This window comes from Rhineura floridana, chromosome 20 (genome assembly GCF_030035675.1).
Source record: "Rhineura floridana isolate rRhiFlo1 chromosome 20, rRhiFlo1.hap2, whole genome shotgun sequence".
NCBI classification, from domain to species: domain Eukaryota; kingdom Metazoa; phylum Chordata; class Lepidosauria; order Squamata; family Rhineuridae; genus Rhineura; species Rhineura floridana.
This window is the reverse complement of record NC_084499.1, coordinates 13,656,929-13,682,969: the sequence shown is the minus strand read 5'-3', so window position 1 is coordinate 13,682,969 and position 26,041 is coordinate 13,656,929. Positions and strand designations below refer to the sequence as shown.

The following is a 26,041-nucleotide window of genomic DNA, read 5'->3' as shown; positions in this document are numbered from 1 at the left end:
ACTAGATTTCCCTTCCTATTTTTGTTAAAAAGCAAGGCTAATTGTATCTGAGCAGCCAGGACCTAGAGGGCTTCACCACTGCTGCTGCTGCTGCTATTAGAGGTGGCGCATGCCTCTTCTGAGACGGTGCCTTCTGTAACATGTACATGTAGTATCGAGCAGCTCTTGAGGGCAGTGGTACTCCCTTAGGAGATGCATTCCCCTTTATCAGGGGTGGGGGATATTTTGTTCAGCCCAAGAGCTGCAAGGAGCCAGAGGCAAAAGGGTATAAGACAGCCTGTCCCAACCAGTGTGCCTCCAGATGTTGTTGGACCACAACTCCCATCTTTCCTGACCATTGGCAATGCTGGCCGAGGCTGATGGGAGTTGTGGTCCAACAACACCTGGTGGCCCACTCGTTGGGAAAGGCTGGTATAAGAGCAATAGATGCAAATTTTCTCTTTGTACAATAGGCTAGTGTCTAAACATGCTCCTACACCCCTCTCTGTCCTCCATTCTGACAAGCAAGAGGCTTTGTCGCTGGGCAAAAATGCTGAAGGAAAATTCACAGCGGGGCCAGTGAGGGGTGTGTAGAAACTAGCCTATTGTACAAAGGTATAATCTGCATGTTGCTCTGCCCACTTTTGCCTCTGGCCATGCCCACCACTGGTATGTGGCCCCTGGAAGGTTGCCCAGTAGGGAATGTGGCCCTCAGGCTGGAAGAGGCTATTCAGCCCTCTTCTTGATTATGCTGTCCACTGAGAGGCGTTCCCGAGGGGTACAAGTGACAGTTGTTGTGATGAATGCATAGCCAAGTTCCCCCTGATTGGCACAAGAGGAGTTGTCATCTTGCCGAGAATGCAAAGTTTGTGTGGAATGTGGAAGGGATCGCTTTCGCCACAGCTGCAAAATCCAGCCTTGCACCAGCAGACGCCTCGGCAATTTGAACTTTCCAGCAGGTGCTCTTGAGTCTCTCTCGGCGGCTCGACTGACCTCCCTGTTGCATCAACTTGTGCTGGGTCCCACTGCCAAGCGGAGGCTGATATTGCAGTGGCCACCGATGTGCTAACCAGTTTGGAATACCTACAACATGAGAGACAGATGCCCATGGGTGGTAGGGTGCTGCATGGATCGCTAGGCTGATTTCGGCTCTTCTGATGTGATGGAGATCCTTTCTACCTCTGTGCTTTTCAGTACTACATCAAGGTATAATATTTTAACAACTATGACTTGTAACTGTTGTACATGTCAATAAGGAGGGGGGAACCTCCGGCCCGTAGGCCAATCTTGGCCTGCTAGGGACTCCAATTTGGCTTGCAAAGCCATGTTTCATAAACCACACCCGCTTGCCAATCAAGTGACGTCATCAAAATAGGCGTGTGATGTCACTGGATGGGTGGGATGGGGTTTCAATTCTGCTTGGTTCAGCTGGGTGCAGCCTCTCCCCGCAGAAAGCAGGACTGAACCCCCTTGCCCGTCAGCTGATGGGAATTGTTGCTCTGTAAGAGAAATGGGGAATCTCCTAACACCTCTCAGCACCCTTAACAAATGACAGATTCCAAGATTCTTTGGGGGAGGCTGGGATTATTTAAAGTGGAATACCAGCACTTTAAATGTACAATGTGAATAGAGCCAACAAGTTTGTTTATTTATGTATTTATTGTATTTATATACCGCCCCATAGCCGAAGCTCTCTGGGCAGTTTACAGCAATTAAAAACAATGAAAACAAATATACAAATTTTAAAACACAAAACACAATTTAAAAATAAATAAAAAACAATTTAAAAATGCTAAAATGCCTGGAAGAAGAGGAAATATGCAGGTCTCTGCATTCCCTGTACTGCAAACAGTGAAAACCCTCCAAATTCTAATCTGCCTCTGGCGTAAGTTTTGTAGAGTAAGCAAATTGCAACAGGCTGGATTATTTTGCATGGTTTGTTTCCATGGCTCCTTGTTATTCAAAGGAATATTAAGAAGCCAGGGGTGGAAGGCATTGGTCCACCCATGTTAATGTTGTCAACAGTGATTGGCAGCGGCTCTGTAGGGCTTCAGGTAGGACACGTTCCCAATCCTTCCTGGAGATGCTGGGGGTCGAACCTGGCGCCTTTTGCCTGCAAGCATGTGCTCAAGCACTTTGCTATGGAGCACTCCCCCTTTCCTGTGGCATTTGATTTGTACTGGCTCGCTCATACATACAGGTTCCCTAACTTGACAGATGCTATGGGCAGCAAGTTATGATCAGGCAAGGTGTGCCACAACCAGCCCAAGGAATTCTGCTTAATGAACAGCCAAGTGGAAAGTGAGCAAGAGGTGACGTGAATGAAGTGTATAAAATTATGCATGGCAGAGAGTAAGTGGATAGAGAAAAGCTTCTGTTCCTCTCTCATGACACCAGAACCCGTGGACATCCAATGGAGCTGAATGCCGGAAGATTTAGGACAGATGGAACAAAGTACTTTTTTTTTACACACAGCAGTTAAAACTATAGAATTTGCTCCCGTAAGAGGCAGTGACTGGCTGCCAACTTGGATGGTTTTCAGAAGATTGGACAAATGCATGGAGGATAAGGCTATCTGTCATGGCCCCGTCAGAGGACTCCTCAGATGAGGACGACTCGGGAGTAACAGCAGCAGACCCAGGAGCAGCAGGAGACACGGAGGAGCCTCCTGAGAATCCAGCTCCTTCTGCCCCTCAGCTGCAGAGCACCCCAGGGACAGCAGAGGCCCTGCAGCCAGACACAGACAGTGAACAGGATACTCCCCCCTCACCTGCAGAACGTAGACAGCAGAAGGTCAGGCAGAAGAGAGGCAGGCCTGTCTCCTTAAGGCCCAAACGCTGAGGGCTCACACTTGCTGTCCATCCTGCTCTTTATAAGGCACACCTTGGCTGCAGCCTGTTGCTGACTGCAACGTCAGGCGTGGCTTTGTGTAGACCTAGTTTCCCTGCAGCATCTCTTTGACTGACCTCCTTGGCAACTGATCCCGGACCTCCACTGACCTCGCTTCTGGACTTCTGACTCGGCAAGTACGCTTCGGATAGGCCTGGCAGATTTACAACCCGACTGCTGGCTAAGGACTTTCCTTCCCTGCCAAAGACCCAGGAATTTCCAGCCCCCCCTGACACTGCTGATGCAGTGTAGAGCTGACACTATCAATGGCTACTAGCCACAGTGGCTGTGGTCTACCCCCGTACCAGTTACTAGAAACCATAGGAAGGGAGAGTGCTCTTGGTCTCAGGTCCTGCTTGCGGGCTTCCAATTTGGGGCATCTGGTTGGCTGCTGTGAGAACAGGATGCTGGACTAGATAAGCCATTGGCCTGATTCGGCAGTGACGCCGGACGGTGGTGCCCCTGTTCAGGAAGGTTGTCTCCATGCCCTTCTTTACAGGCATTCGAACAAAAGCCCCATGGGAGATGCCTTGTGGGTTGCCATGGTGACAGGATTATGGCCTAGTCGGGTCACTTTCCTGCACAGAGATTCTCTCCAAATTCAATTACTGGACATCAAAGCGTTGCTTCTTCTCTGCCCTTAGTTCAAGGTCTTTGAAGTGGTTATTTCCAACCGCTGGTCTGTCTCGGCAGACGATCTGCCTGCAATTCATACTTTATGGAAAATTGGTTCTCCTATCGGTGTTGACATGTGTGACTTCTTCAAGCGTTCCTTACTGCTTTGCAGTTCTGAGTCCTCCCCACCCACCCCATGCCCCAATGAGAAAATGGGAAGACAGATCGAGGTGTTGGTGTTGGAGACCGATATAAAATATTTGTTGTTGATAAATACATAGCATTTTGGTGGGGGGTTGTCCTGAGGTGCAATCAGGCCTGGTGTCGGCATCTGAAGGTAGGTGCTGGGTCCTCAAGGCTCTAGCATAGTCCACCGGTGCTTATACCTGCTCTGGATCCTTCACACAGGTGGCTTCTAGACCTAGATGCCCATTTTAATTTCCCACAATGCCCTGCTGTGACGCTGCTTTCAGTCCTCCAGGACATTGTGGGAAATTTAAAATGGTAGCCACTCTTCAAGAGCTGTAGCAGCCTCCTTTGCCAAGTAGAAAGCCTAAGGAGGTCTACCTGAGGACACATGGCCCAGTGCTGCCTCAGACCTGGAGTCAGTCCCTGGATGTCATTGTGTACAATCTTTTCATACCCAGAATTGTGGGCAAACATGCATTTTGGCACGTGTGTCTTAATTTTTTAAAGCATATTTATAGAGCAGTAGGTGATGCTGGTGTGGCCCACTTTTGCTCAGGCTTCGGCATAGTTACGGGACTAGTGTGGCCGTGTATCATACTTCACCAAGGACAGTCCTCTCTTGGAAGGACTCCTCTATTTGAAAAACAAGACCAAGGACTGTACCCAGTAGATGCATTGAAATGGCTGGTCATGGCTAGCTTAAGGTTCATTAATTTGAATAAGCCTACTGTGAGGATAAGCCTACTCTGAGCAGATCCCAACTCTGGTTTAAAGGCATAAAAAAAGCCCAGAAAATGAAGATTAGCTGTTAGCATATGGGCAGCAGATGGAAGCAGGCACACAATTCACCTGGATACGTTTTTCCACACAATGTGTATTTCTATTTAAATTGTAGCCATTATTTCTAAATTTGCACCTGTACACATTAAAATATGCACATTTTTATTTAGATTGGTGTCTGTCTGGTAAAGCATTTCTACTTTTTTGGTGACATGTATGTGGCCTCCCCATGTGGGACCTTATCCTCCGATTGAAGGCCTACAGGCTAAGGCACGGCTGGAGAAGCTTTTTCACCCCGAGGGCCACGTTCCTTTCTGGACAACTTGCTGGGGGCCACATTCCAGTATGGGCAGGGCCAGAGGCCAGAGTGGGAGGAGCAATGAATGTACATTTCACCCTTATACAGTAGGCTAGTTTCTACACACACACAGTTTCCACCCTCCTGGAAAGCGAGAGGCATGATTAGGATTCAAGGACACGTTCCAGCCTGGCAAAAATGCTCAAGGGAGGGTGCAAAGCAAGGCCAGTGATGGGGTATGGTTGGGGAGAGTCCTGAGGGCTATAGAGAGAGGCTTGGAAGGCTGCATTTGGCCCTCACCCCTCACAAGAGGTTTTCTACCTCTTGATAAGACAACCATCTCTCAAGGTACAAGAAGGAACATCCTTGCTGAAGCCAGTAGGCGCCCAGATGGCAGACTGGTTTGGGAACTGTGGGTGGGTGGGGGTGTAGGTGTAGGGATGGGGGGCAAATTCAATTCAGTTACCATTTTAAGCTGCATTTATCACATTTGCCCTTTCCAAAACAATAGAACTGAAACATAGCTATCCTTCAAAATTCGTTCTTATCCAGATTTTGTGGTGCAGTTTATTTATTTATTTATTAAACTTGTATACCGCCCCATAGCCGAAGCTCTCTGGGCAGTTTACAATAACTAAAAACAAATACAATTTAAAATACATCTTTTAAAAAACAATTTAAAACACAATTAAAATTTTTTAAACAATATAGAACGCATGCTAAAATGCCTGGGAGAAGAGGAAAGTCTTGACCTGGCGCCGAAAAGCCAACCAAGCAATGTTTACAAAAACGCATATATCAGGGGACAGTGTGCACGAAAGGAACATATTGGTGAAAATACCATCCAAAGAATGCATGATGTTAGGAGAAATTGCTTGCAAAAAATGTGTCCGTGAGTCAAACTGGCATGCAGAAATGTATTGATTAGGAGAAATTCAGCTGAAGAATTTTCATGAGGATTCCTGAAATCGCAAATTGCTAAAGAAGTGTGGAGAGCTGGATTTTAAGAACAGAAAAATGAGGAGCTGAGAGAACCGAATTTGACAGAGCCTCCCATCCCTAGTGTGTGTCTTTGCCACCATGTTGAAGAAAGTTGGCATTTAAAGGTAATCAGGAAAGAAGCAGCTGATCACAGCCGACAGTGTGGCCACCAAGTTCTGAGCTGGAATAGATCGTTCTTCCTTGGTATCGGGTGTCTTGTTACATTGAGCGAGGCTTGTGGTTTGAGACGGGAACAATGGCTTGAGTGGAATTCAGCAGACACTTGGCTCTGTGGCCTTTAGCTGGGAGCTATGCCTGGCATTCCTATTTTTGGTTCCTGAGTTTGCATATAAGCCTGCTGCTCTGTGTCCAAATTAGACAAGACGGCAAGGAGCATCACTGGAGTGCAAAGATGGGTATATATGAAGAAAGAGGGTAAGTCATAGATTGACCCATTCTTTTCCAAAATCAGAGTGGTGCAGTTGTTCGCTTCCTGGTACAGAAAAAATGCCAGCATGAGATGGGTGTAAATAATTGTGTACGTCTTTTGGGATATTAATAGTCTTTGTAAGCCAAGGATGGAGAAGCTGTGGCCCTCCAGATGTTGCTGTACTACAACTCCCATCAACCCTGACGGCTGGCCATGCTGGCTGGGGCTGATGGGAGCTGGAGTCCCTCAACATCTCGAGGGCCAGAAGTTCCCCATCCCTGTTTTTAAGCATGTTCCTAAAAATGTGGAGCGTGGCCTTATTGGGACTGCTGAAAGGGATAACTGGAGAGGTAATTGGGTCAGAGCTGTGGGCCATTTTATTTTTGAAACTTATTTATTACATTTATATCCCACTTTTCCTCAGAGATGCTCAAGATGACGTACATGGTTCCTTCCTCCCCTCATTTTGATCCTCACAACAACCCTGTGAGGTAGGTTAGGCTGAGAGATGGCAATTGGTCTGAGGTCACCCAGTGAATTTCTTGGCCGAGTGGGGATTTGAACCCTGGACTCCCTGATCCTATGCCGACACTTTAACCACTGTGCCGCACTGGCTGTTACCTTAAGCTGGGGCTGGAGATGGAACTGGCATGAGGACTAGGAGCTTGTAGGAACTGAGGGGAGAAGTGGAATGAACAGGGCAGGCTGGTCCAGTAACTTGAATACTCTGAAGAAGCTGGAGAGAGTCCCGAGGGCCAGATAGTGAGGCCTGGAGGGCCGCGTTTGGTAACCTTTAGATCTTCTTAAAACAGACCTCAATTTACTGCTTACTAGTCCCTTTGTGATTGCTTTCTGAGGGCTCTCCCAGACCGTCGCTATCTCCGAGAGTGATTCAGCCACGTCCTGGCAAGTTCAGGTTGCGTATTTAGAGTTGATAGGGAGCTCTTGCACAAAAGATCGGGCTCTTTGTGAGAAGGAAAGTGATGGGGAAATGTACTGAAAAGCGTTGGATAGCACTTGCTTTGACGCAGCATCCTCTAACCTCCCCACAAACAAATCAGAATGAGTGCCCAATAGAGAGCCAACGTCATCTAATCTCCCTGCAAGCCAATTGGGACAGGATGCTCAAAAAACAGTCGTCTGGGAGCGCCCTGAATCGAGGACGTTGTCTAGAGAGATGTTTCTAAAATCTCCTTGCTTCCTTCTTGGGGTCAGGTTAGATCAGGCAGTTACCCTTTTTAAGGCTTCTTAGAATGCCATGGTCTTGCATGACATTCCCTTTGCAAGGGCTGACGCATCCCAAGTCAGCGCCTTAATTAAAACTTCTGTGGGATAGAATAGCAGCTTGCTTGCTTTTGGAAGGTGAGATGTTTCTGACGACAGAATGATAATCGGGGACTCCTGACTTGCTTCAGGGCGAAGGTGGAACCAAAGAGGAAGCCATTTAGCTGGAGAACTGAATACGCAGCCTCCAAAGGTGGACGTCCAGTGGAGCTTGTTTATGCTAGTAAGTGTAATACCTTGTTCTTTTCTGCTGTCTGTTTGGAAACATCCATCATTTTCACTCTGCCATTGGATATGCCAGGGCAGGGGCTGAAGGGAAACTGAGATAAGTCACCTGACCCTTTTCATAGAAATGAGGCACAGCTGGGAGGAATGTGCGGGGAGGTGATCTTTTTTTTAAATCATTTATTTATTTATTACATTTATATTTCACCTTTCCTCCAAGGAGCTCAAGGCGATGTCCAAACATGGTTCTTTTCCCTCCCGATTTTATCTTCACAACAACCCTGTGAGGTAGGTTAGGCTGAGAAATAGTGACTGCCCCATGATCACCCAGTTTCATGGCTGTGTGGGGATTTGAACCCTGGTCTCCCACGTTCCAGCCTGACAATCTAACAACTACACCACATTGTCTTACCTCCCTCTCCTGCTCCTAGTGTGTTTTCCCTGCCTTTTTTTTTACTACTTTCCAGTTAAAAATCATAAAGTGCTGTACTTACCCTTTGGAATTCCCTCCCCTTAAATATTAGACAGGCACTATTTCTGGTATCTTTTTGGCACCTACTGAAGACCTTTCTCTTTCAAAAAGTCTTTTAAGTTGAGACTTTATCCCAGTCTGCGTCTGTACTGGAATTGCTTTTAAAGATGTTTTAAAACTTTTTCTTTTTTTAAAAGATGTTTTTAAAGCTTTAAAAAATGTTCTTAAAGATGTTTTGTTTCAATATATCTTAAAGTCTGTTTTTATGACTTTTAAAGTGTTTTTAGTGCTTTTGTTTGCTGCCCTGGGCTCCTACTGGAAGGAAAGGCAGGATAGAAATAAAATAATAAATAAATAAATGCAGCACAATGGGGGGGGGGGAAGCCACATAACCACCACAATACAATAATAATCATTTTAAAAACCCAGTAAAACCCAAGCCAACAGATGAAGAAGCAGCAGGTAGCAATTGTCAGCAAAGGACTGGGTGAATAAATGAGCTTTCAGCAGGCATACTGTTGGTTCTGCAGAAGGTTTTCCATATCTTACCTGTATGTGATGTAGCTTCCATTCAGGCCGTACTGATGATCTTTTTTTCTTGCCTCTATGAGTTTTTCTAAAAGGTTCATAAATGTATGCTGTTGCTTTCTAAGAGGCCATCAATATTTGTTTGTTTTATTTATTAGAAAATACTGCTGTTTCGTTAAAGACGTCAAAGCGGTTTACAACACGTTAAAAACCACCACCGTAGAATAAAAAACAGTAAAGATCCAATAAAAACAACGGTCAACTGGCTGCCTGTCGTAACTCCTGTAGGCTGGGGAACCAGTGGCCTTCCAGATGCTGTTGGACTCCAGTTCCCATCAGAGTCCCAGCCAGCACAGCCAATGGTTACGGGTGATGGAAGCTGCAGGTCAGCAACATCTGGAGGGCTAAAGGTTCCCCAGTCATGATTGACAGCTATCAAGCTGGAGAGCTGGTCAGCTCTGTCTTTGAACAACAAAAAACTTATCCTTTTTTTCCTGATCAAGAATCTTATTTCCTTGGGGGGGGGTAATGCATCTAGGGTTGCATATGAAGCCAGGACTACTTGTGGGTGGAGCCATATCCCAAAGTGGGCAAGGCCAGAGTTGAACGTGGGTGGGCTGTTCCTTTTTCTCTCTCTCTGTGCCACCCACCAAATTAGGCTGAAGCCCAACTTCATCAGAGGGGGAGAGATGAAGAATTTCCGTGGGGCAGAGATGTTGTGTAATGTGAACCGTTCTTGCCTTAGAGGAGACAAGTGTGGCTTTATAAAATTAGGCATTGCAGACGGGCAGCAGGCTTTAAAACTACCCATATATTGCCTATGCTTGGACTTACTGGAAGAGTCTCTTTCATCCCACTGAGATTTTCATGTGATCTTGTGATCCATGCCTGCTAACTTTGTAAATCGTAGGAGAGGTTGCGTTCCTCTGCAAACAGGTGGCGATGGGAGGGGAAAAGGGAGCAAGCTTGACTCATCGGTGCCCATCTGCAGATGCCTGTTCAAAGTCAGCCCTTGCTGTTGTGAAATCCATGCCTTGCTGGATCTGGTCCTGTCTGAATCCAGGTTTTGGAGAGTGGTGCCTGTTGGGATTGATGAGGTGGAAGCTGGGAAGAAAGGATCTGTCAATTTTGGTTCTCTTCGTTCCTCATTTTTCCAATCTTAAATTCGGTTTCTGTGAATTTTTGCGAATTTTATTTTTACAAAATCCTCCTGAAAATTCCTCAGCACTTCCGCTGTGGATTTCTCCTAATAAACACAATTTGGTCTACGCTTTTGACTCATGTGCACATTTTTTTTGGCAAGCAACATTTCCCCATAAAATACACGTTTTTGTAAACACGTGTTGGATGGACAACTGCACTGCAAAATTCAGATAAGTGTGAATTTCAAAGGATGGCTGTGTTTTCCGTTCTCATGTTTCAGAAAGTGCGGGTTTGACAGATTCGGCTTTAAATGTGAACTGAATCGAATGTCTCCCCCATTTGTAGGTGGAATACAGAGAGGCCAATAGTAGGTAGTAAGTAAGGCAGGCAGGTGGTGGCCGTCTGAGAGTAGACTGCAGTTGATAGGGCAATTCACTCTAACTGCTTCACCACTAATGAACATTCTGTAAATAAAACCCTAGGGCAGCCTTTCCCAACCAGTGTGCCTCCAGATGTTGTTGGACCACAATTCCCATCTTTCCTGACAATTGGCAATGCTGGCTGAGGCTGATGGGAGTTGTGGTCCAACAACATCTGGAGGCACACTGGTTGGGAAAGACTGGTCTATAGGATTGCAAAGTCAGTGTTGTAAACCTCATCTGACTTCCTTATGAGTAATTCTACTGAGCTAGTCTGGAGCAAACACTCTTATGGTCAGGGTACCAATCTCCCTCCCATGGAAATGAATGGTGCATGCAAAACAGCCCTATACATATTTCTTAGAGGTACGCTCCATGGTGTCTGCTAGAACAGAAGGCACCTGCTGAATCTCCATTGGAGAAGCATTCCATCGGTCTGGGCCAGCATTTCCCAACTAGTGGGCCACCAGATGTTGTTGGACCACAATTCCCATCTTTCCTGACCATTGGCAATGCTGGCTGAGGCTGATGGGAGTTGTGGTCCAACAACATCTGGAGGCACACTGGTTGGGAAAGGCTGCCCTAGAGCAACCCACAATTCTCTGTACAGCCAGTATGGGGAAACTTTGGCCCTCGTGATGTTGTCAAACTGTCATTCCCATCAGCCCCAATAAGCATGGCCAGCGGCCAGGGATGATGGGAATTGGCGTTCAGTGAGATCCAGAAGGCCAAAGGTTCCCCATGTCTGGTGGGAGAGAAAATCGATTCAGTTTGCATTTAAAGTAAACCTTCTAAATTGTCAACCTTGGAAACAATATGGGAACCCAAACACAGCCATCCTTTGAAATTTGCACTTCCCTGACTCGCAGTGCAGTTCTCTAGCCAAATAAAGTGTACAAAAGTACACATGCTTGGGTAAAGTGCATAAATCTGCATATATTAGTGAAAATAACATACAAAATGTATTATATTAGGGAAAACTGTTTTGCAAAAAAAAAAGGGGTATAGTAGAGGGGGGAAATAATACAAAAATGTGCATATTAGGAGAAATTTGCACTAAGATGCTGTTGAATTTTCATGAGGACTTGTTCCTCCCCCCAAATCGACCAGCTAATGTGGAAATGTGAAAAACTGAGCTTAAGATGGGGAAAATGAGAAACGGAGGAACCGAAATTGACAGCTTCACCCATCTCTACGTTTCTCTCATTCAGATTGTGACAAGCTGGTTAATGAATTCCTCACCAACCTCAGTTAAGGATCTGTCCCCGATGCCAATTAAACATTTGATCTTCCCTGTGTAGCTAGGCAGAGCTTCTTCCGTTAGCGACTTCAACTTGGCGACCCCTCCGTTGTCAGAGAAGATGATATGTGGCAGGCTGGCGGGCTGTCAATCACCCAGGAGAAAATGCTCACCCTGTTTCTGGAAATAGAGCCAGTAATGAGGAAATCTCTTGCTGCTTTACAGTTGGCAGCACATTCTGAGCAATTCTCTATTTCCTGCAAAAGCTCTTTAGTCACTAAAGTTTTGTGAGTCAATAGCAGGAAGGCAAAAGTTTTAAATAACTGCTTGGGAAGTGGGAACCCAAAGCCAAGTGTTGTCTAGTTCTGGATTCAAGTCTCACCTGCACTATACATTTAAAGCAGTATCATACCACTTTAAACAGTCATGGCTTCCCCCAAAGAATCCTGGGAACTGTAGTTTGTTAAGGGGACAGTTGTTAGGAGACCCCTGCTCCCCTCACAGAGCTATAATTCTCAGAGTGCTTTAACAATTGATCGCACTTCTCAGGAGACTCGGGGAATTGTAGCTCTGGGAGGGGGATCTTGGGTCTCTGAACAGCTCTCAGCACCCTTAACAAACTACAGTTCCCAGGATTCTTTGATGGAAGAGAGCACATTCACTGCATTCAATATTTGTACTGAGTGGTATTCAACTGAATCCTTCTCAGAGAAGCCCCGTTGAAATTAATGAATCTAAGTCCTGTCCATTAACTTCAGTGGGCCTGCTCTGAGTAGGACTAGCACTGAATACCACCCATTGCTCTTCAGCTCTATTTTTATTGCTTCTTTTATTACACATATTGTATCTTATTGTATCACAGTTTGAATTCTGTGGGATTCAACAATAAAATACGATTCAACATACGAGAACTAAAAGCGGTGATAAAAATACAATTAAAAATCATCGGCTCTTGCAGGGTGCATTGTAATTGCTACCACAGGCAGAAAACTCATTAGGTGGTTTGCCAAGACCTTCAGCAATTCTGAAGTGTTCCATGGTGGGTAAAAAGTTTGGGAACCACTCAAATAGAGGCACGCTTCCCATAGTGAGCTGTCTTTTATAATATGGGACAAGTAGACATGACATACAAGGAAAAGGGAAGAGGAGTAGCAGCAAACATGGGCAACAATAGTTCTTTATAAAAAGGTCAGCTTGAACTAAAACAATTTAGGGACAGGAAGAGATGGTCTGATGGAGCAGCCCTCACTTTGTTTGTTGCATAGATACAGTACCTTTATTTCACCATAGAACCCAAGGTGGCATACATTTGGTTTCCAGGTAGTCTCCCATCCAGGCACTGACCAGACCCAGATCTGCTGAGCTTCGGCAAGATGGTGGCCTCATGTGCCTTCAGACCATAGATTGGGCTTTCCATCTCTACCTCTCCTGCAGCCTGATGGAATGGGTACTGCTAGCTGCGGGAGAGCAGGAGGAGCCAAACAGAGCCAGTTTCTCAGCAAGGGCCAATGGGGACAGACCTTGCTTGCTTCCCATTTCCCTCCCTCTGCTCTAGCCTGATGGAATGGTAGGGAGGAGATGGATGCCACCCTTTCCTTCTCCCTTTTGACCAGTCTTCCTGAATGATTTCATTTCTTTGCTCTCATCTCTCCCGCTCCTTCTTCTCTCATTTTATAGTTGGGGGAATTAGCCCCAAGGGCAATGTCAGCGGTGTGGAATGTTACAACCCCCTGGACCACGAATGGAAGGTTCTGGGTTCTGTCTTGCGGCACCGGAGCGGCATTGGGGTAGCACCTCTCAATGGCTCCATCTATGTGGTGGGCGGTCATGATGGAATGGTGTGCCTCAGCAGCATCGAGAGGTAATTCTGTTCCATGAGGGGAGTTGGCTTTCAGATGGCGCTGGGATTGGCGATGGCATGGAGGGGCAAACAGGAAGTCTGACAGGAAGTAGGTAACTGAAGAGCTTCCTGTTGATGAGGCCTTCCAGGGGCTGAATGACAGTGATGGGCAGGGCCATAGGCAAAATGAATGTAAAATTTACCTTTGCACCATAGGCTATTGTCTACACATGCTTACGCACCCCTCTCTGTTCTCCATCCCTGCAAGCAAGAAACATGATCACAGTGAAGGGATAGATTCCAGCCAAGCAAATCACCCAAGGAGGGTACAAGGTAGAGCTGGTGAGGCCAGGGGAGAGTCCAGAGGGCCGGACAGAGAGGCCAGGAGGACCACATTTGAGGCCTGGCTCTCAGTTTTCCCTGTTCCTGGGCTAGATGACATCCAAGACCCCTCTTCCAAGTCCACACTGATTTAATGATCGTCTGAAGGGGCTTTGGGATACTTTGGCCAAATCCTCTTTGCAAGCGCTGAGTTCTTGGAATGTGGCAGATGGGAAGCATCCAGCCTGGACAATTCAATCAGAAACATGGGAAGAAGGGTAAAGGAGTCCTGGAAGGACTGTGAAATAGCTATGACCCTAGTTGGAGGATACAGATAGGGTTGACTTTGCAGAAGCAGAGGGAGGTTTTTCAGAGATAAATAACTGCTTCCTTGAAAGGTCTGGATGATTGCATCATTAGCTGTGTAGCAACCTAGCTGTACTATTTTCTTTTTCCTTTAAAAAAACACACAGCTGAATAGAGTGTTGGGCTGAGACCAGTTGGTGGTATCCAACGTTAGTCCTACTCAGAGCAGACCTAGCGAAACTGATGTACATGACTAACTTAGGTCCATTAATTTCAATGGGTTTACTCCAAGTAGGACTTAGCTGGATACAGCCCAGAGTTCATAATCCCTGCCTGTTAGGAAGAAAACTTTCCGGGCCATCCCAAGCCAATTTAGCCTAATTTGCAGTTTCTGGTGATGATAAACTGGGAGAAATCCCTGCACTGCCCTGAAAATCTTGGAGGAAGGGTTTAATTTAATTTAATTTATTACATTGCTATCCCATCTTTTCTCCAAGGAGCTCAAAGTGCCATGCAGGGTTCTCCTCCCTGTTTTGTCGTCATAACAACCATGTGAGGTAGGCTGGTCTGAGAGACTGTGTGGTATTCAGCTAAAAAGTTCTGTTAGTACAAGCACTTTCAGGCCTACACAATGGGACTTCCCTTCCCTTCCCTTTCCTCATGCCACCACATGCCCCCTAAACCTGCTTTGGAGGATTGGGTGAACCCTCCAAACATATTTGGGGGGGGGAGAAGAGGGAGGGGGAGTTCCGTAGCATGGCCCAAAGTGCTTGCACTAGCTGAAATGTTTAGTTGGATACCAACCGCTGACTGGTCCAAGGTCACTCACTCGGCTCTGTGATGGGGGAGGTTGAACCCTGGTTTCCCAGGCCCTAGTCTGACACTCTATCCATGACACCACACCGGCTTGGAGGGCGAGCACACAAAGTTGTATGCCACTGTTGACAAAATTCTGTGCTCTTTTGCCTCGGTCACACATTTTCATATGTGTATGTTTTTGCAAGGCAATTTTCCATAACAGAATGTATTGTTGTATGTTATTGTCACTAAAAATGGAAATGGACTGCCTTCAAGTTGATCCTGACTTATGGCTACCCTATGAATAGGGTTTTCATGGTAAGCGGTATCCAGAGGGGGGTTACCATTGCCTCCCTCTGAGGCTTGTCCTCCCCAGCTGGCTAGGGCCTGCTCAGCTTGCCACAGCTGCACCAGCCAGCCCCTTCCTTGTCCGCAACTGCCAGCTGGGGGGCAACTGGGCTCCTTGGGACTATGCAGCTTGCCCACAACTGCACAGGTAGCAGGGCACGTAACCCCTGAGCCACTCACTGTGGGAGTGATCTTTAGCTGGCCCTTGACACTCAGGAGACACGAGCGGGGATTTGAACTCACGGACTCTGGACTCCCAGCCAGGCTCTCCTCTCCACTGTGCTATACCAGCTACTATTGTCGCTAATGTATGCACTTTTTAATGCAAACGTTATCTTACTATCTGCATTTGTGTGCATGTTACTTGGCTGGAGAATGGCACTGCACAAATGGGATAATTTTGAAGGATGGCTTTGTTTTGGTTCTTGTATTGTTTTGGTTTACGGGGCACCTTTGTTGCTCTGGATGTTGCTGAACTACAACTCCCATCATTCCTGGCCATTAGCCATGTTTCCTGGGGTGGATGGGAGTTGTCACTCCGCAACATCTGGAAGGCCAAAGGTTCCTCATAGCCGCCCTGCAACATAGCTGGAAATATTTTTTTGATGGGGAGTAAGAACTTATGGTTCTAGTGACATGTCCTCCCAGTGGAACATTCCTATGCTGTGTTCATAAATGCCATATTTGTCTTTGGCAAGCTCTTCTCAACTGTCTCTGAGGAGTGTTCAGCCCATTTTCCCCATCTGTCTCCTGTTTCTCCTTATTTCCTTCTGCGTTTCTGTTCCTTTTGGACAACCCCAGGGAGTATCTCTGTTCTCTCTCTCTGTTGGTCAGGCCAAAAACGGGCCCCCAAATGAGCATGTCGTTCCCCACCCCCTTCTTTTAAAAAGATGTCAAATAATGAAGGATGCTCCTTTGCCTCAGGAAAACCCTCCATGAAATGCAACTGGTTGCTTGTGGCAACATCTGAAAGCTACTGTAGTTTCTCACTGGGCAGGGACATAGCGCAGGTTGCGGCCTGGGTAATGCCCTGAGGGAGTGAAAAGCTGAGCTGCGGGGCAGCCAGGTCCTTAAGACCGAAAATAACTGTATAAAAATCTGCTAGGATCCAAGTTCTCATTTATAGAAATGAGGCCAAGCTGAGCTGCCCTCCCCGCTGACATCATTCTCGTCTCCCAGCCAATTTGGAATGAGTCTGCTGAATTCCATCACTTCTCTCTCTCGCTGCTATTCCTCACCTGATTTCATGCATTACAACTAGGGAAGGGGGGGGGAATTCAATTCGGTTTGCATTTAAAGCCGAATCGATCACATGCTCACTTGCCAAAACAATAGGACGGAAACATAGCCATCCTGCAAAATTCACACTTACCTGACTTTTGCGATGCAGTTCGTCAACCAACCAATGTTTACAAAAATGTATATATTAGGGGAATGTGTGCGTGACAATGAATATATGAGTGAAAATAACATACAAAAAGGCATTGTTAGGATAAATTGCTTGCAAAAAAATGTGTACTTTAGTCCAAAGGGCATACGAAAATGTGTTTGTAAGGAGAAATTTCTTCAGAACTGAATTTATGACTGGAAAAATGAGAAAGGACCGAAATTGACAGATCCTTCCCCTCCTAACTACATCTTTCCTTATTTTCTAAATTGCTGGTCTTATATGGGCTGGTTTTTGGGTGGCATGGTTTAAAAAAAATAGTATGAATTGCTATTTTCTGCCATTTGTCAGAATGCATCTCTTTTCCAGGAATGGTGTATAGTTAGGTAATTTTTGAACCTGGGTTTAATACCCCTAACACTTCACTTACTTAAAAAATGTGGGGTTGTATCCAGTGCTAGCTCTACTCAAAGTTGACCCATTGAAATGAATGAACATAACTAACTTAGGTCTGTTCATTTCAATGGGTCTGCTCTGAGTAAAACTTAACTGGGTACAACCCGTGGCAAACCAGTCCTGCTACATTCGGAGGCCCTCCAGGTTCATTTGCTGAGCAGGGCGCCCTGGATTTCTGCCCCAAAGTCCTGCCCTGATGGGGAGAGTCCTGAGGGGCAGATAGAGAGGTTTGGAGGGCCATATTGTCCCCAAACCTGCTAATTTGTTGTTTGTTTATAAAAATACTTGTTTACTGCAATTTCATTAAAAATACATTTAAAAAGTAGTTTACAACAAGTATAGTACAATGAAAACCATGTAAAAAATTTAAAACCAGAGATCATCAGCTATTATGGAAGATGCGTCCTTAATTGTCTGCTTAATGGCTGGGAAGAGTTTTCAGCAAACGTTTAAAGGGTAGAACAGAAGGCACCTGCTGAATCTCCATTGGAGAAGCATTCCTTCGGTCTAGGCCAGCCTTTCCCGACTGGTGGGCCACCAGATGTTGTTGGACCACAATTCCCATCTTTCCTGACCATTGGCAATGCTGGCTGAGGCATGATGGGAGTTGTGGTCCAACAACATCTGGTGGCCCACCAGTTGGGAAAAGCTGGTCTAGGCTGATGACGCTAAAGGCTCGGTTTTGTGTGGATGCCTGATGAGCCTCAGCGACTTGGGAACAACCAACTATGTTCCTGCAGATGATCTCAGGGATTGATCTGAGATATAAGGGTTTGGGAGGTCCCTAAGGAACCCTGGACCTAGGTTGCTGAGGGCTTTGTAAATTAATACTGTTGGAGTTTTTGGAATATACTGCAGCGGAGTGCTAAAATAACCTGTTAAGACTGGCAATTGACAGAATAAAGAAACTTATTACTACAAAGAGGCAACGTCATACATGCGGAAGCAGCTGTACAGCCTTTACTCAGGGATCTGTTCCTAACGGAGAACGATGACAGGAAGAGAAGGGAATGAAGGGGAGGAGCAAAGCCTGAAGAAACAACAAACACTTTTAGAGGAGAAATTAGTCGAGGGAACACTAGATTGCCTTTCTATCTATTCCCCCCTCCCTCACTGGTTCAAGATGCTTGTAAATATGCATTAGTGCTTTATTTCCAACAAACACAAGGATTTTGAACCTGGCTTGGTATGGAACCTCCTGTGCTTCCCTCCCCCATTGCAACAGCAGGCATTTTGCTAGCGCCATACATGACAGCATAATCAATGGCTTTTGTCTCAGGCCCTTGGCCTCCCCTCGGCCTCTTTAGCCACCCACATTATTACCGCTCCCTCTTGATTGATAGCTTAAGCTAGCTACTGTGCAATATTTCTTTCCTAAAGACAAACTCAGTGACTCTGGGCTCATGCCACAAGTGTTGCAGTGTAGAGAGCAATGGAATCTGGCAGTTAAATATATGCTTAATTGAGAGGGCAGGAGGGTGTCAGAAATGTGTCATACTGTATTTCCAGCCGTTGGTTTACTTCAGCAGGCTGCCTCCCGAAAGAGATCTCTTTGCTGCAAGACTAGCCCAGCAGTACCCAGTGATGTAAGCCCAAAAGGGTGGCTAGGTTTTAAAATTAAGATAATATCTGGCTGCAAGGTCCGGTTCTTGGCTACTTGGAGCACTCACTTGGCTTGTGCTTTGCATCAGCCGTTCCTCCTTACATGGCTTGCGTGGTCTTTGCTGGAGGCTGCTCCAGCAGGGCGAGTGGGGCAGTGCCCCACTAAGCTCCATTCACCCTTGACCTGCCCCCACCTGTCTACTTCCTAACTTACAACCCGTCCAGGGGCAGGGGCACTTGCCTGTCTGCCTCTTCCTCCTTTAATCTCAGTGATGCCTTCATAGAGCTTGGAATTAGTTGGCTCTCTCTTTGTCACTGGCTGTGGTTGTGGCTGACGTTGGCTCTGCCTACTGTGGGCGTCTCTGCCTTCCGCCCCGCCAGTCCCAATTTGCACCAGCCTCCACAGACTGCCTTAGCAGCTTCTAACACCGGGACTCTGTTTTATTTTCCTTCTCCTGCTGTTGAAGATACGATCCTGAAACCAATGAGTGGAAGCGGGATGTGGCCCCGCTTAGCGAACCCAAGCAAGATGTGGCTGTGGCTGAGCTGGGAGGCTACTTGTATTGTGTCGGTGGCTACGACGGTCTCCTGTGTGTCAACACCACAGAGAGGTAAGTCGCATCCAATGGATGTCCCTTGGGTGTGTTGCTGCCATACCATAGCAGCTCTTGTATAATTTATTCATTTATTTGAGGGTGGAACCAGTGGAGCCCTACTCAGAGTTGACCCAATGAAATCAATGTACCTAACTTAGTCGTGTCTATTAATTTCAGTGAATCTACTCTGAATAAAACTAACAGTGGATACAGCCCTTAAAAAAATGACCAGTGTTTACCTTGCCCTTCGAATAGAGTTTTCCAAGGTGGCTTATACTAAATCAAAGTCCTAAAATGAAATAATAGATTATATGACATTCAATGCAAAGAGTTATTTAGCATCTCTTTTCTTTACAAAATGTATTAATTCCATTTAACCCAGGGGTGAAGGACCTCTGGCCTGTGAGCCTAATTTGCCCCATGAGGTGGTTATTTATTGATTGATTTGATTTATACCCCGCCCTTCCTCCTGGCAGGAGTCCAAACCATGCTCACCTGCCCTACCCCTGATATAATATGTGACATCAGCAGTGGTGGCTGGTGTCCATTGGGATTGGTAGGGTGGAATGCAGGGAGCCCCAACAGGAGGCGGAGCCAGAGCCAATGACAAGCGGAGCCAACTCATCCTAGTTTTGTCTCCAACCCTCCCTGCTGAGTTGTACAAAGAGGAGGAGGAGGAACCTGATAGCCAGTGTCACCACCCCCTGGACTGGTTGGGTTGTAGCCAACCAACTCAGAGTAGACCCACTGAAATTAATGGATCGAAGTAAGCATGTTTATTAATTTCAATGGCTCTGTTCAGAGTAGTGTCAAACACGGCTTTTCCTTCTCTCATTTGCACTGTAAACGGTGAAAGTCCCTAAACACGGATTCAAATGTCTGTTAAGTGTTCTGACGATTGTGTAATTGCCTCTAGATATGACCCGCTGCTTAACAGGTGGTGCAAGATGGCGCCCATGAATCATCGCCGTAGGAGCCTAGGCTTGGCGGTGCTGGATGGCTACCTGTATGCCATTGGGGGTTCCGATGGCTACACTACGTTATATTCAGGTAAGAGGAAATTAAGAGCATCAGAAGAGCCTGCTGGGTCAGGCCAGTGGCCCATCTACTCCAGTATTCTGATCTCACAGTGGCCAACCAAATGCCTGCGGGAAGCCTGGCTGCCGGCAGGACTTGGGTGCAAGAGCATTCTCCCCTCTTGCAGTGTCTGGCAACTGGTATTCGGAAGCATGTAGCCATCAGGGTTAGTAGCCATTGATAGCCTTATCCACCATGAATTAATCTAAGTTTCTTTTTTAAAGGCATCCAAGTTGGTGGCCATCGCTGCCTCATATTCCATAGTTTATTTTATTTGTTACATTTGTCCCCTTGATTGTTTTTGTTGCCGTATTCTGAACCTTTTCCAGCTCTACAGTATCTTTTTTGAGATGAGGCGACCAGACGTGTACACAGTTCTGGTCACAGACGTGAACTGAGTCTGAAATGCTGTAGAGGGGACCCATTCCCTCCCCCACACTTGACATTTATTTCCTTGCATTTAAAATTTAGAAGCTACTGTTCCACCCTCAAATGGCCCTCCAACCATCATGTGTAGACTAGATCAATGAGAGTGTTCCACATGTGTGTTGCTACTGGCTGCAGTGGAGGCTAGTGGCTCCATGCTAGTGGAGAATCCACTCCAGGGGGTTTCTAGGAGCTGCCCTAGGTGCTGAAACCTGTCCCCCTCACCACAGAAGGTTTCAGCAGCTTGGACAGCTACTGGAAACCCCAATAGTAGAGTCCACTGGCCTACTGACATAAGAACATAAGAAGAGTCTGCTGGATCAGGCCAGTGGCCCATCTAGTCCAGCATCCTGTTCTCACAGTGGCCAACCAGGTGCCTGGGGGAAGCCCGCAAGCAGGACCCGAGTGCAACAACACTCTCCCCTCCTGAGGCTTCCGGCAACAGGTTTTCAGAAGCATGCTGCCTCTGACTAGGGTGGCAGAGCGCAGCCATCACGGCTAGTAGCCATTGATAGCCCTGTCCTCGATGAATTTGTCTAATCTTCTTTTAAAGCCGTCCAAGCTGGTGGCCATTACTGCATCTTGTGGGAGCAAATTCCATAGTTTAACTATGCGCTGAGTAAAGAAGTACTTCCTTTTGTCTGTCCTGAATCTTCTAACATGGAGCTACTAGCCTCCACTGACCAGCTGTGCACATACTGGCCCTAGGAATAGGCGAAGCTGTCAGTTGCAGTTTCTGCTGGGTCCTCATTTGTCTCACCTTCAGTTCCCCACATTTGCACATCTGTTTTTAATGCTTTTTTAAAGTCCTGATGAAAATTCATCAGCGTTTGGGTGCAGATTTCTCCTGACATACACATTTTTGTGTGCAATCTGGCCGAATGTATACAGTTTTGCAATGCAACTTCCCCTAACAGAATGCATTTTGTATGTTACTATGCAATATATATATAACATTTTTAGACACACTTTATCTAGTATGTGCATTTTGTGCATATTATACTAGAGAACTGCATTGCAAAATTAAGAGAAGTGCAGATTTTGTAGGATAGTTGCGATTCGCCTTACTTGCAGGGTTTATCCAACTACTCAGAGTAGACTCATTGAAATTAATGGAACCAAGTTAGCCATATCCATTATTTGCAATGGGTCTACTCTGAGAAGGGCTAACATTAGACACAACTCATTTTTTCCTCTTAAACAGTGGATGAGGCAGGCTCACCTTTGAATATGAGCTGAATCCAATTGCTCCCTTATCTCTAACTGGACCCCAACATTGAGGTCGATGATGTTGCCTAGTCCTGGTGGAGCATCACATTCACCCTGGAGCACGTATGAAGCTTTGGATTTCTAGACCTTGTCTTTATTTCGTTGCCTATCCCAGTGGAGCGTTACAATCCCATGGAAGACAGATGGACTCCTTGCCCTCCCCTGCGGACCTGTCGAGAGAACCTGGGATGCGCTGCCTTTCAAGGGAAGGTCTACGTGGTTGGTGGGCGAGATGACCTCACTGAGCTGTGCAGCGTTGAGCGGTTCGATCCCCTTGCCAACGAGTGGTCTGCTGTCGTGCCCATGAAGTCAAAAAGGAGCAAGGTATCAAGGCACTGCTATGTGATGGGAGCGCGGCAAGATTGATATAGTGGCAACACCATTAGACAGCTTTCTCTGAAGAGCACACGCCCCATTTAGCAGTACGGCTGTCTGGTTTTTTAAAACTAGAACATAACAAGAGCCCTGCTGGAGCCTGTCTTGCCCAACGCCCTGCTCTCACCGGTGACCGACCAGATGCTTTTGGCAAGCCCAAAAGTAGGTCATGAACACAACAGCCCTGTTCCCCACTTGTGATTCCCAGTAACTGGTATTCAGGGGCATAATGCAGGTGTGGAGAACCTTTGGTCTTCCAGATGTTGCTGAACTACAACTCCCAGCAGCCCTAGCAAGCATGGCCACTGACCAGGGATAATGGGAATTGCGGTTCAGCAACATCTCAAGGGCCAAATGTTCCTCACACCTGGCATAATGCCTCTGACAACAGAGGAAGGTGGCCATCCTGGCTGGTAGCCACTGATAGCCTTCACCTCCTTGAATTTGTCTAATCCTCACAAGGGTGTCGTCGTCTGGGATCTCAGGGGGTCTCACCCTTACTTTTTTGGGAGCATGGTCCCAGCAGGGTCCCTATGTCTCCAGCATCCTGTCAGGCAATCAGCATGAAAGGGGAATGGGTTGGTCTTCTAACATGCTTCCTTGACCTTTCCTGCAGATTGGAGCCAATCTGAGTGAAAGGAAGTGAGTCAGCCACTGAGAAGACTCTTCTTACTAGCTAACAATCTCCCCTTTCAAGCTGACTGGCTCCTAGGGACGTCTGTTCTTATGGAAGACGGCATCTATCCCAACCCTACCTGGAGATGTTGGGGATTGAACCTGGAACCTCCTGCATGTGGAGCAGATGCTGTACCTTTACTTTCAGCCTTTTCCCTGAAAATGACATAAGCTGTCGCCTTATAGCAAATCGGGCTATTTGCCCATCCAGCTCAGTATTGTCTACACTGACTGGCAGCAGCTCATTGGGGTTTCAGACAGGCATCTTTTCTTAACCGCATCTGGAGATGCTGGGGATTGAACCTGGGACCTTCTGCATGCAAAGCAGATGCTCTACCATTGAGCTACAGGCCTGCCGCAATCATGACACGCTTCCTGAACATCTTTGCTCCGGGTGTGATGGCAAACCTGAGAATTCTATATTTTCTTTTTAACATGAAGGTCAGCTTGGTTGCTGCCAACGGCTACCTCTTAGCCATTGGAGGTTATGACGGCATCGTCCATGTGACCACTGTGGAAGCATTTGACATGGAGCTCAATGCATGGAGGTAAGCTACTGTCTCCTTTCGACATGCTGGGAGTCAAGCATCAACGCATGTTACAAATGACCTGAACCAGAGGGAGAGAGAGTGTGTGTGTGAGTGTGTGTGTGAGAGAGAGAAAGGCAGAAAGACAATCTATTCTTCCCTCTGTTGATTCCACCTCTAAAGGGTTGCTTGCTTTTGCAGGCTTTGCTCCTCCCCTTCTCTTCCTGTCTTTTGTTTTCAGCTAGTTAGTAATGGCTCCCTGAGTGGCTGCTTCAGCATGTCTGACTTTTCCTCTTTGTAGTAATAAACCTTAAGTTTCTCTACTCTTTCAACTACCGGTCTTAACAGACCAGTTTTTTCTGCACTCTGCTGCAATATATATCTGCCACAAACTTTAACAGAACATTATCAGAGCAGGCCACCATCTTTATTAGTGTTTCCTGGCAAGGTGCAACGCTGCCCTGGCCCCGCCTGGAGTTCAGAGGAAGTGGAGCCAGCCGAGCCCTAGGCTAAAGTAGCCATGTGTCCTACTTTACGGAGGGCAGTCCTCTATTGCAAGGAAAGGGGACCTTGTTCAACCTGAGGGATGGTGAACCTTCGGCCCCGGGTGGTCCCCAGCTCCTATCGACCCTGACCATTGGCTATGCTGACTGGTGCTATGGGAGTTGGGAGCCCCAGCTAGATCTGGTGGGCATAAGTTCTCTAGCCTGGGGAGGGGGGTGCAATTGTGGCCCTCCAGGTCTCTCTGTCTGGCCCTTGGGACTTCTCCAGGTTGCACCCCCTCCCTGGCCCTAGTTTGCACCCTTCTTGAGTGGTTTTTTCCCCTGTCTGAAATGTGTCTGTGAACTCTGATCATGCCTTTTGCTTGCCTGGGTGGAGGATAGAGGGTGTGTGTGTTGAAACTAGCCTACTGGACAACGGTAAAATTTGCATTTATTTCTCCATCTACTTTTGCCTCTGGCTCTACCCACCACTGACACGTGGCTCCCGGAAGATTGCCCAGAAGTGAATGAGGCCCTCAGGCTGGAAACGTTCCCCAGCCTCTGCTCCATTAAATCTCTGTTTGTCTCTCTTCTCCCGCAGATGTTTTGGAAACACACAAACCCGTCATCCTGGTGGAGGTGTCACCATGATCAAAACAGCTCCCGATGATCTGAAATCTTTTGAGTTGCCCTGGAGCAGATAAAAAAAGAAAAAGAAGCTAGCTCTGGGTCCAAGTTTCTTTTGTTCAGTGTAGAATTGCCATGCTACTTATATTTGTGTTTTTTGTAAGCCGCCTTGAGGGCCTGTGGCTGAAAGGCGGGGTATAAATAATAATAATAATAATAATAATAATAAACAACTAATACACAAGCTTGCCCTCTTCCCCCTTCCTCCTCACCTTCCTCCTCTTCCTATTGCCTTCCCTGTGTCGCATTTTAGATTGTAAGCTTCTTGGGGCGGAGACCCATCCATATGTTGCCATGCTGTTAAACGCCATGCCCATTGATGCTGCTGTACCTATACGAAGACACACGGCCCGCAAGAGATCTTGACAAGGCACTGCTGTTACATGCAACAGCTCTCTGTATCCCCAAATATCTTTCGTTTGACCCTTGGCTGCAAGTAAACTGAAGCTTCGGAAGAAACAGGCTGTGGTGGCTGGTGTCCGTTGAGACTGGCGGGGCGGAAGGTAGGGAGCCCAACAGTGGGTGGAGCCACAGCCAAGGATTGGCTGAGCCAGAGCCAAGGATTGGCTGAGCCAGAGCCAAGGATTGGCTGAGCCAGAGCCAATGACAGGCAGCGCCAACTCATTCCAGTTTTGTCCCCCTCCCCCTCCCGGCTGAGTCCTACAAGGGGCCACACTGAAACTAAAGAGGAGAAAGCCAAGACGCAGGGCTGCCCCTTGGACTGGATCTAAGTATGAAGGCAGGCAGGTGTGGACTGACTGAGGTTGGTGGGGCATTGCCTCTTTTGCCCTAATGGGCCAGCATCCACTGGAAGCTGGGGATAATTATTTTGTTTGGAGCTGTGTTCCTTAGCACCTTGAAGGAAAAAAATAACACACATCCTTTTTTCAGTCCCACACATTTTTTACATAATGCCTCCCCTCCACGCCAAACCCCCAAATGAACAAACACCCAAACTTCCACCTCCATTTAGTCTACCTATTGCATTTATTACAGTTGGTATAGCACGGTGGGGAGGAAAGCCTGGCTGGGAGTCCAGAATCTGCTAGTTCAAATCCCCACTCGTGTCTCCTGGGTGTCAAGGGCCAGCTAAAGATCACACCCACAGGGAGTGGCTCAGGGGTGACGTGCCCTGCCACCTGTGCAGCCGTGGGCAAGCTGCATAGTCCCAAGGAGCCCAGTTGCCCCCTAGCTGGCAGTTGCGGACAAGGAAGGGGCTGGCTTGTGCATCTGTGGCAAGCTGAGCAGGCCCTAGCCAGTTGGGGAGGACTAGCATCAGCGGCGGGCAATGGTAAACCCCCTCTGAATACAGCTTACCATGAAATCCCTATGCGTAGGGTTGCCATAAGTCGGGATCGATTTGAAGGCAGTTCATTTCCATCTTTCTACTGCATTTA

At 47.0% G+C, this 26,041-nt stretch overlaps 1 protein-coding gene across 3 annotated transcripts; it reads left to right on the top strand.

The window, feature by feature from the left end:
* The first annotated feature begins 1,078 nt into the window (after positions 1-1,078).
* Positions 1,079-26,041, top strand: LOC133373757 (kelch-like protein 20). 3 transcript variants are annotated; one of them, XM_061603910.1, is made up of 9 exons: positions 6,122-6,166; positions 6,586-6,652; positions 7,577-7,668; positions 13,150-13,333; positions 18,998-19,141; positions 20,043-20,176; positions 22,014-22,222; positions 23,390-23,496; positions 24,559-26,041. In XM_061603910.1, the coding sequence occupies exons 1-9, from the start codon at positions 6,154-6,156 to the stop codon at positions 24,659-24,661; spliced, it is 1,053 nt and encodes a 350-aa protein (XP_061459894.1). In that variant the 5' UTR covers positions 6,122-6,153; the 3' UTR covers positions 24,662-26,041. The 3 variants fall into 3 exon arrangements, with proteins under 3 accessions (XP_061459895.1, XP_061459896.1, XP_061459894.1); XM_061603911.1 differs by lacking the exons at positions 6,122-6,166; positions 6,586-6,652 and adding an exon at positions 1,079-1,185 and having other exon boundaries at positions 24,559-26,040; XM_061603912.1 differs by lacking the exon at positions 6,586-6,652 and having other exon boundaries at positions 6,106-6,166; positions 24,559-26,039.

Coding starts and splice junctions, on each gene's coding strand:
- LOC133373757 (XM_061603910.1), top strand. Junction 13,334..18,997: donor TGCCTCAGCAGCATCGAGAG/GTAATTCTGTTC, acceptor CTGCTGTTGAAG/ATACGATCCTGAAACCAATG. Junction 20,177..22,013: donor CTACACTACGTTATATTCAG/GTAAGAGGAAAT, acceptor TGCCTATCCCAG/TGGAGCGTTACAATCCCATG.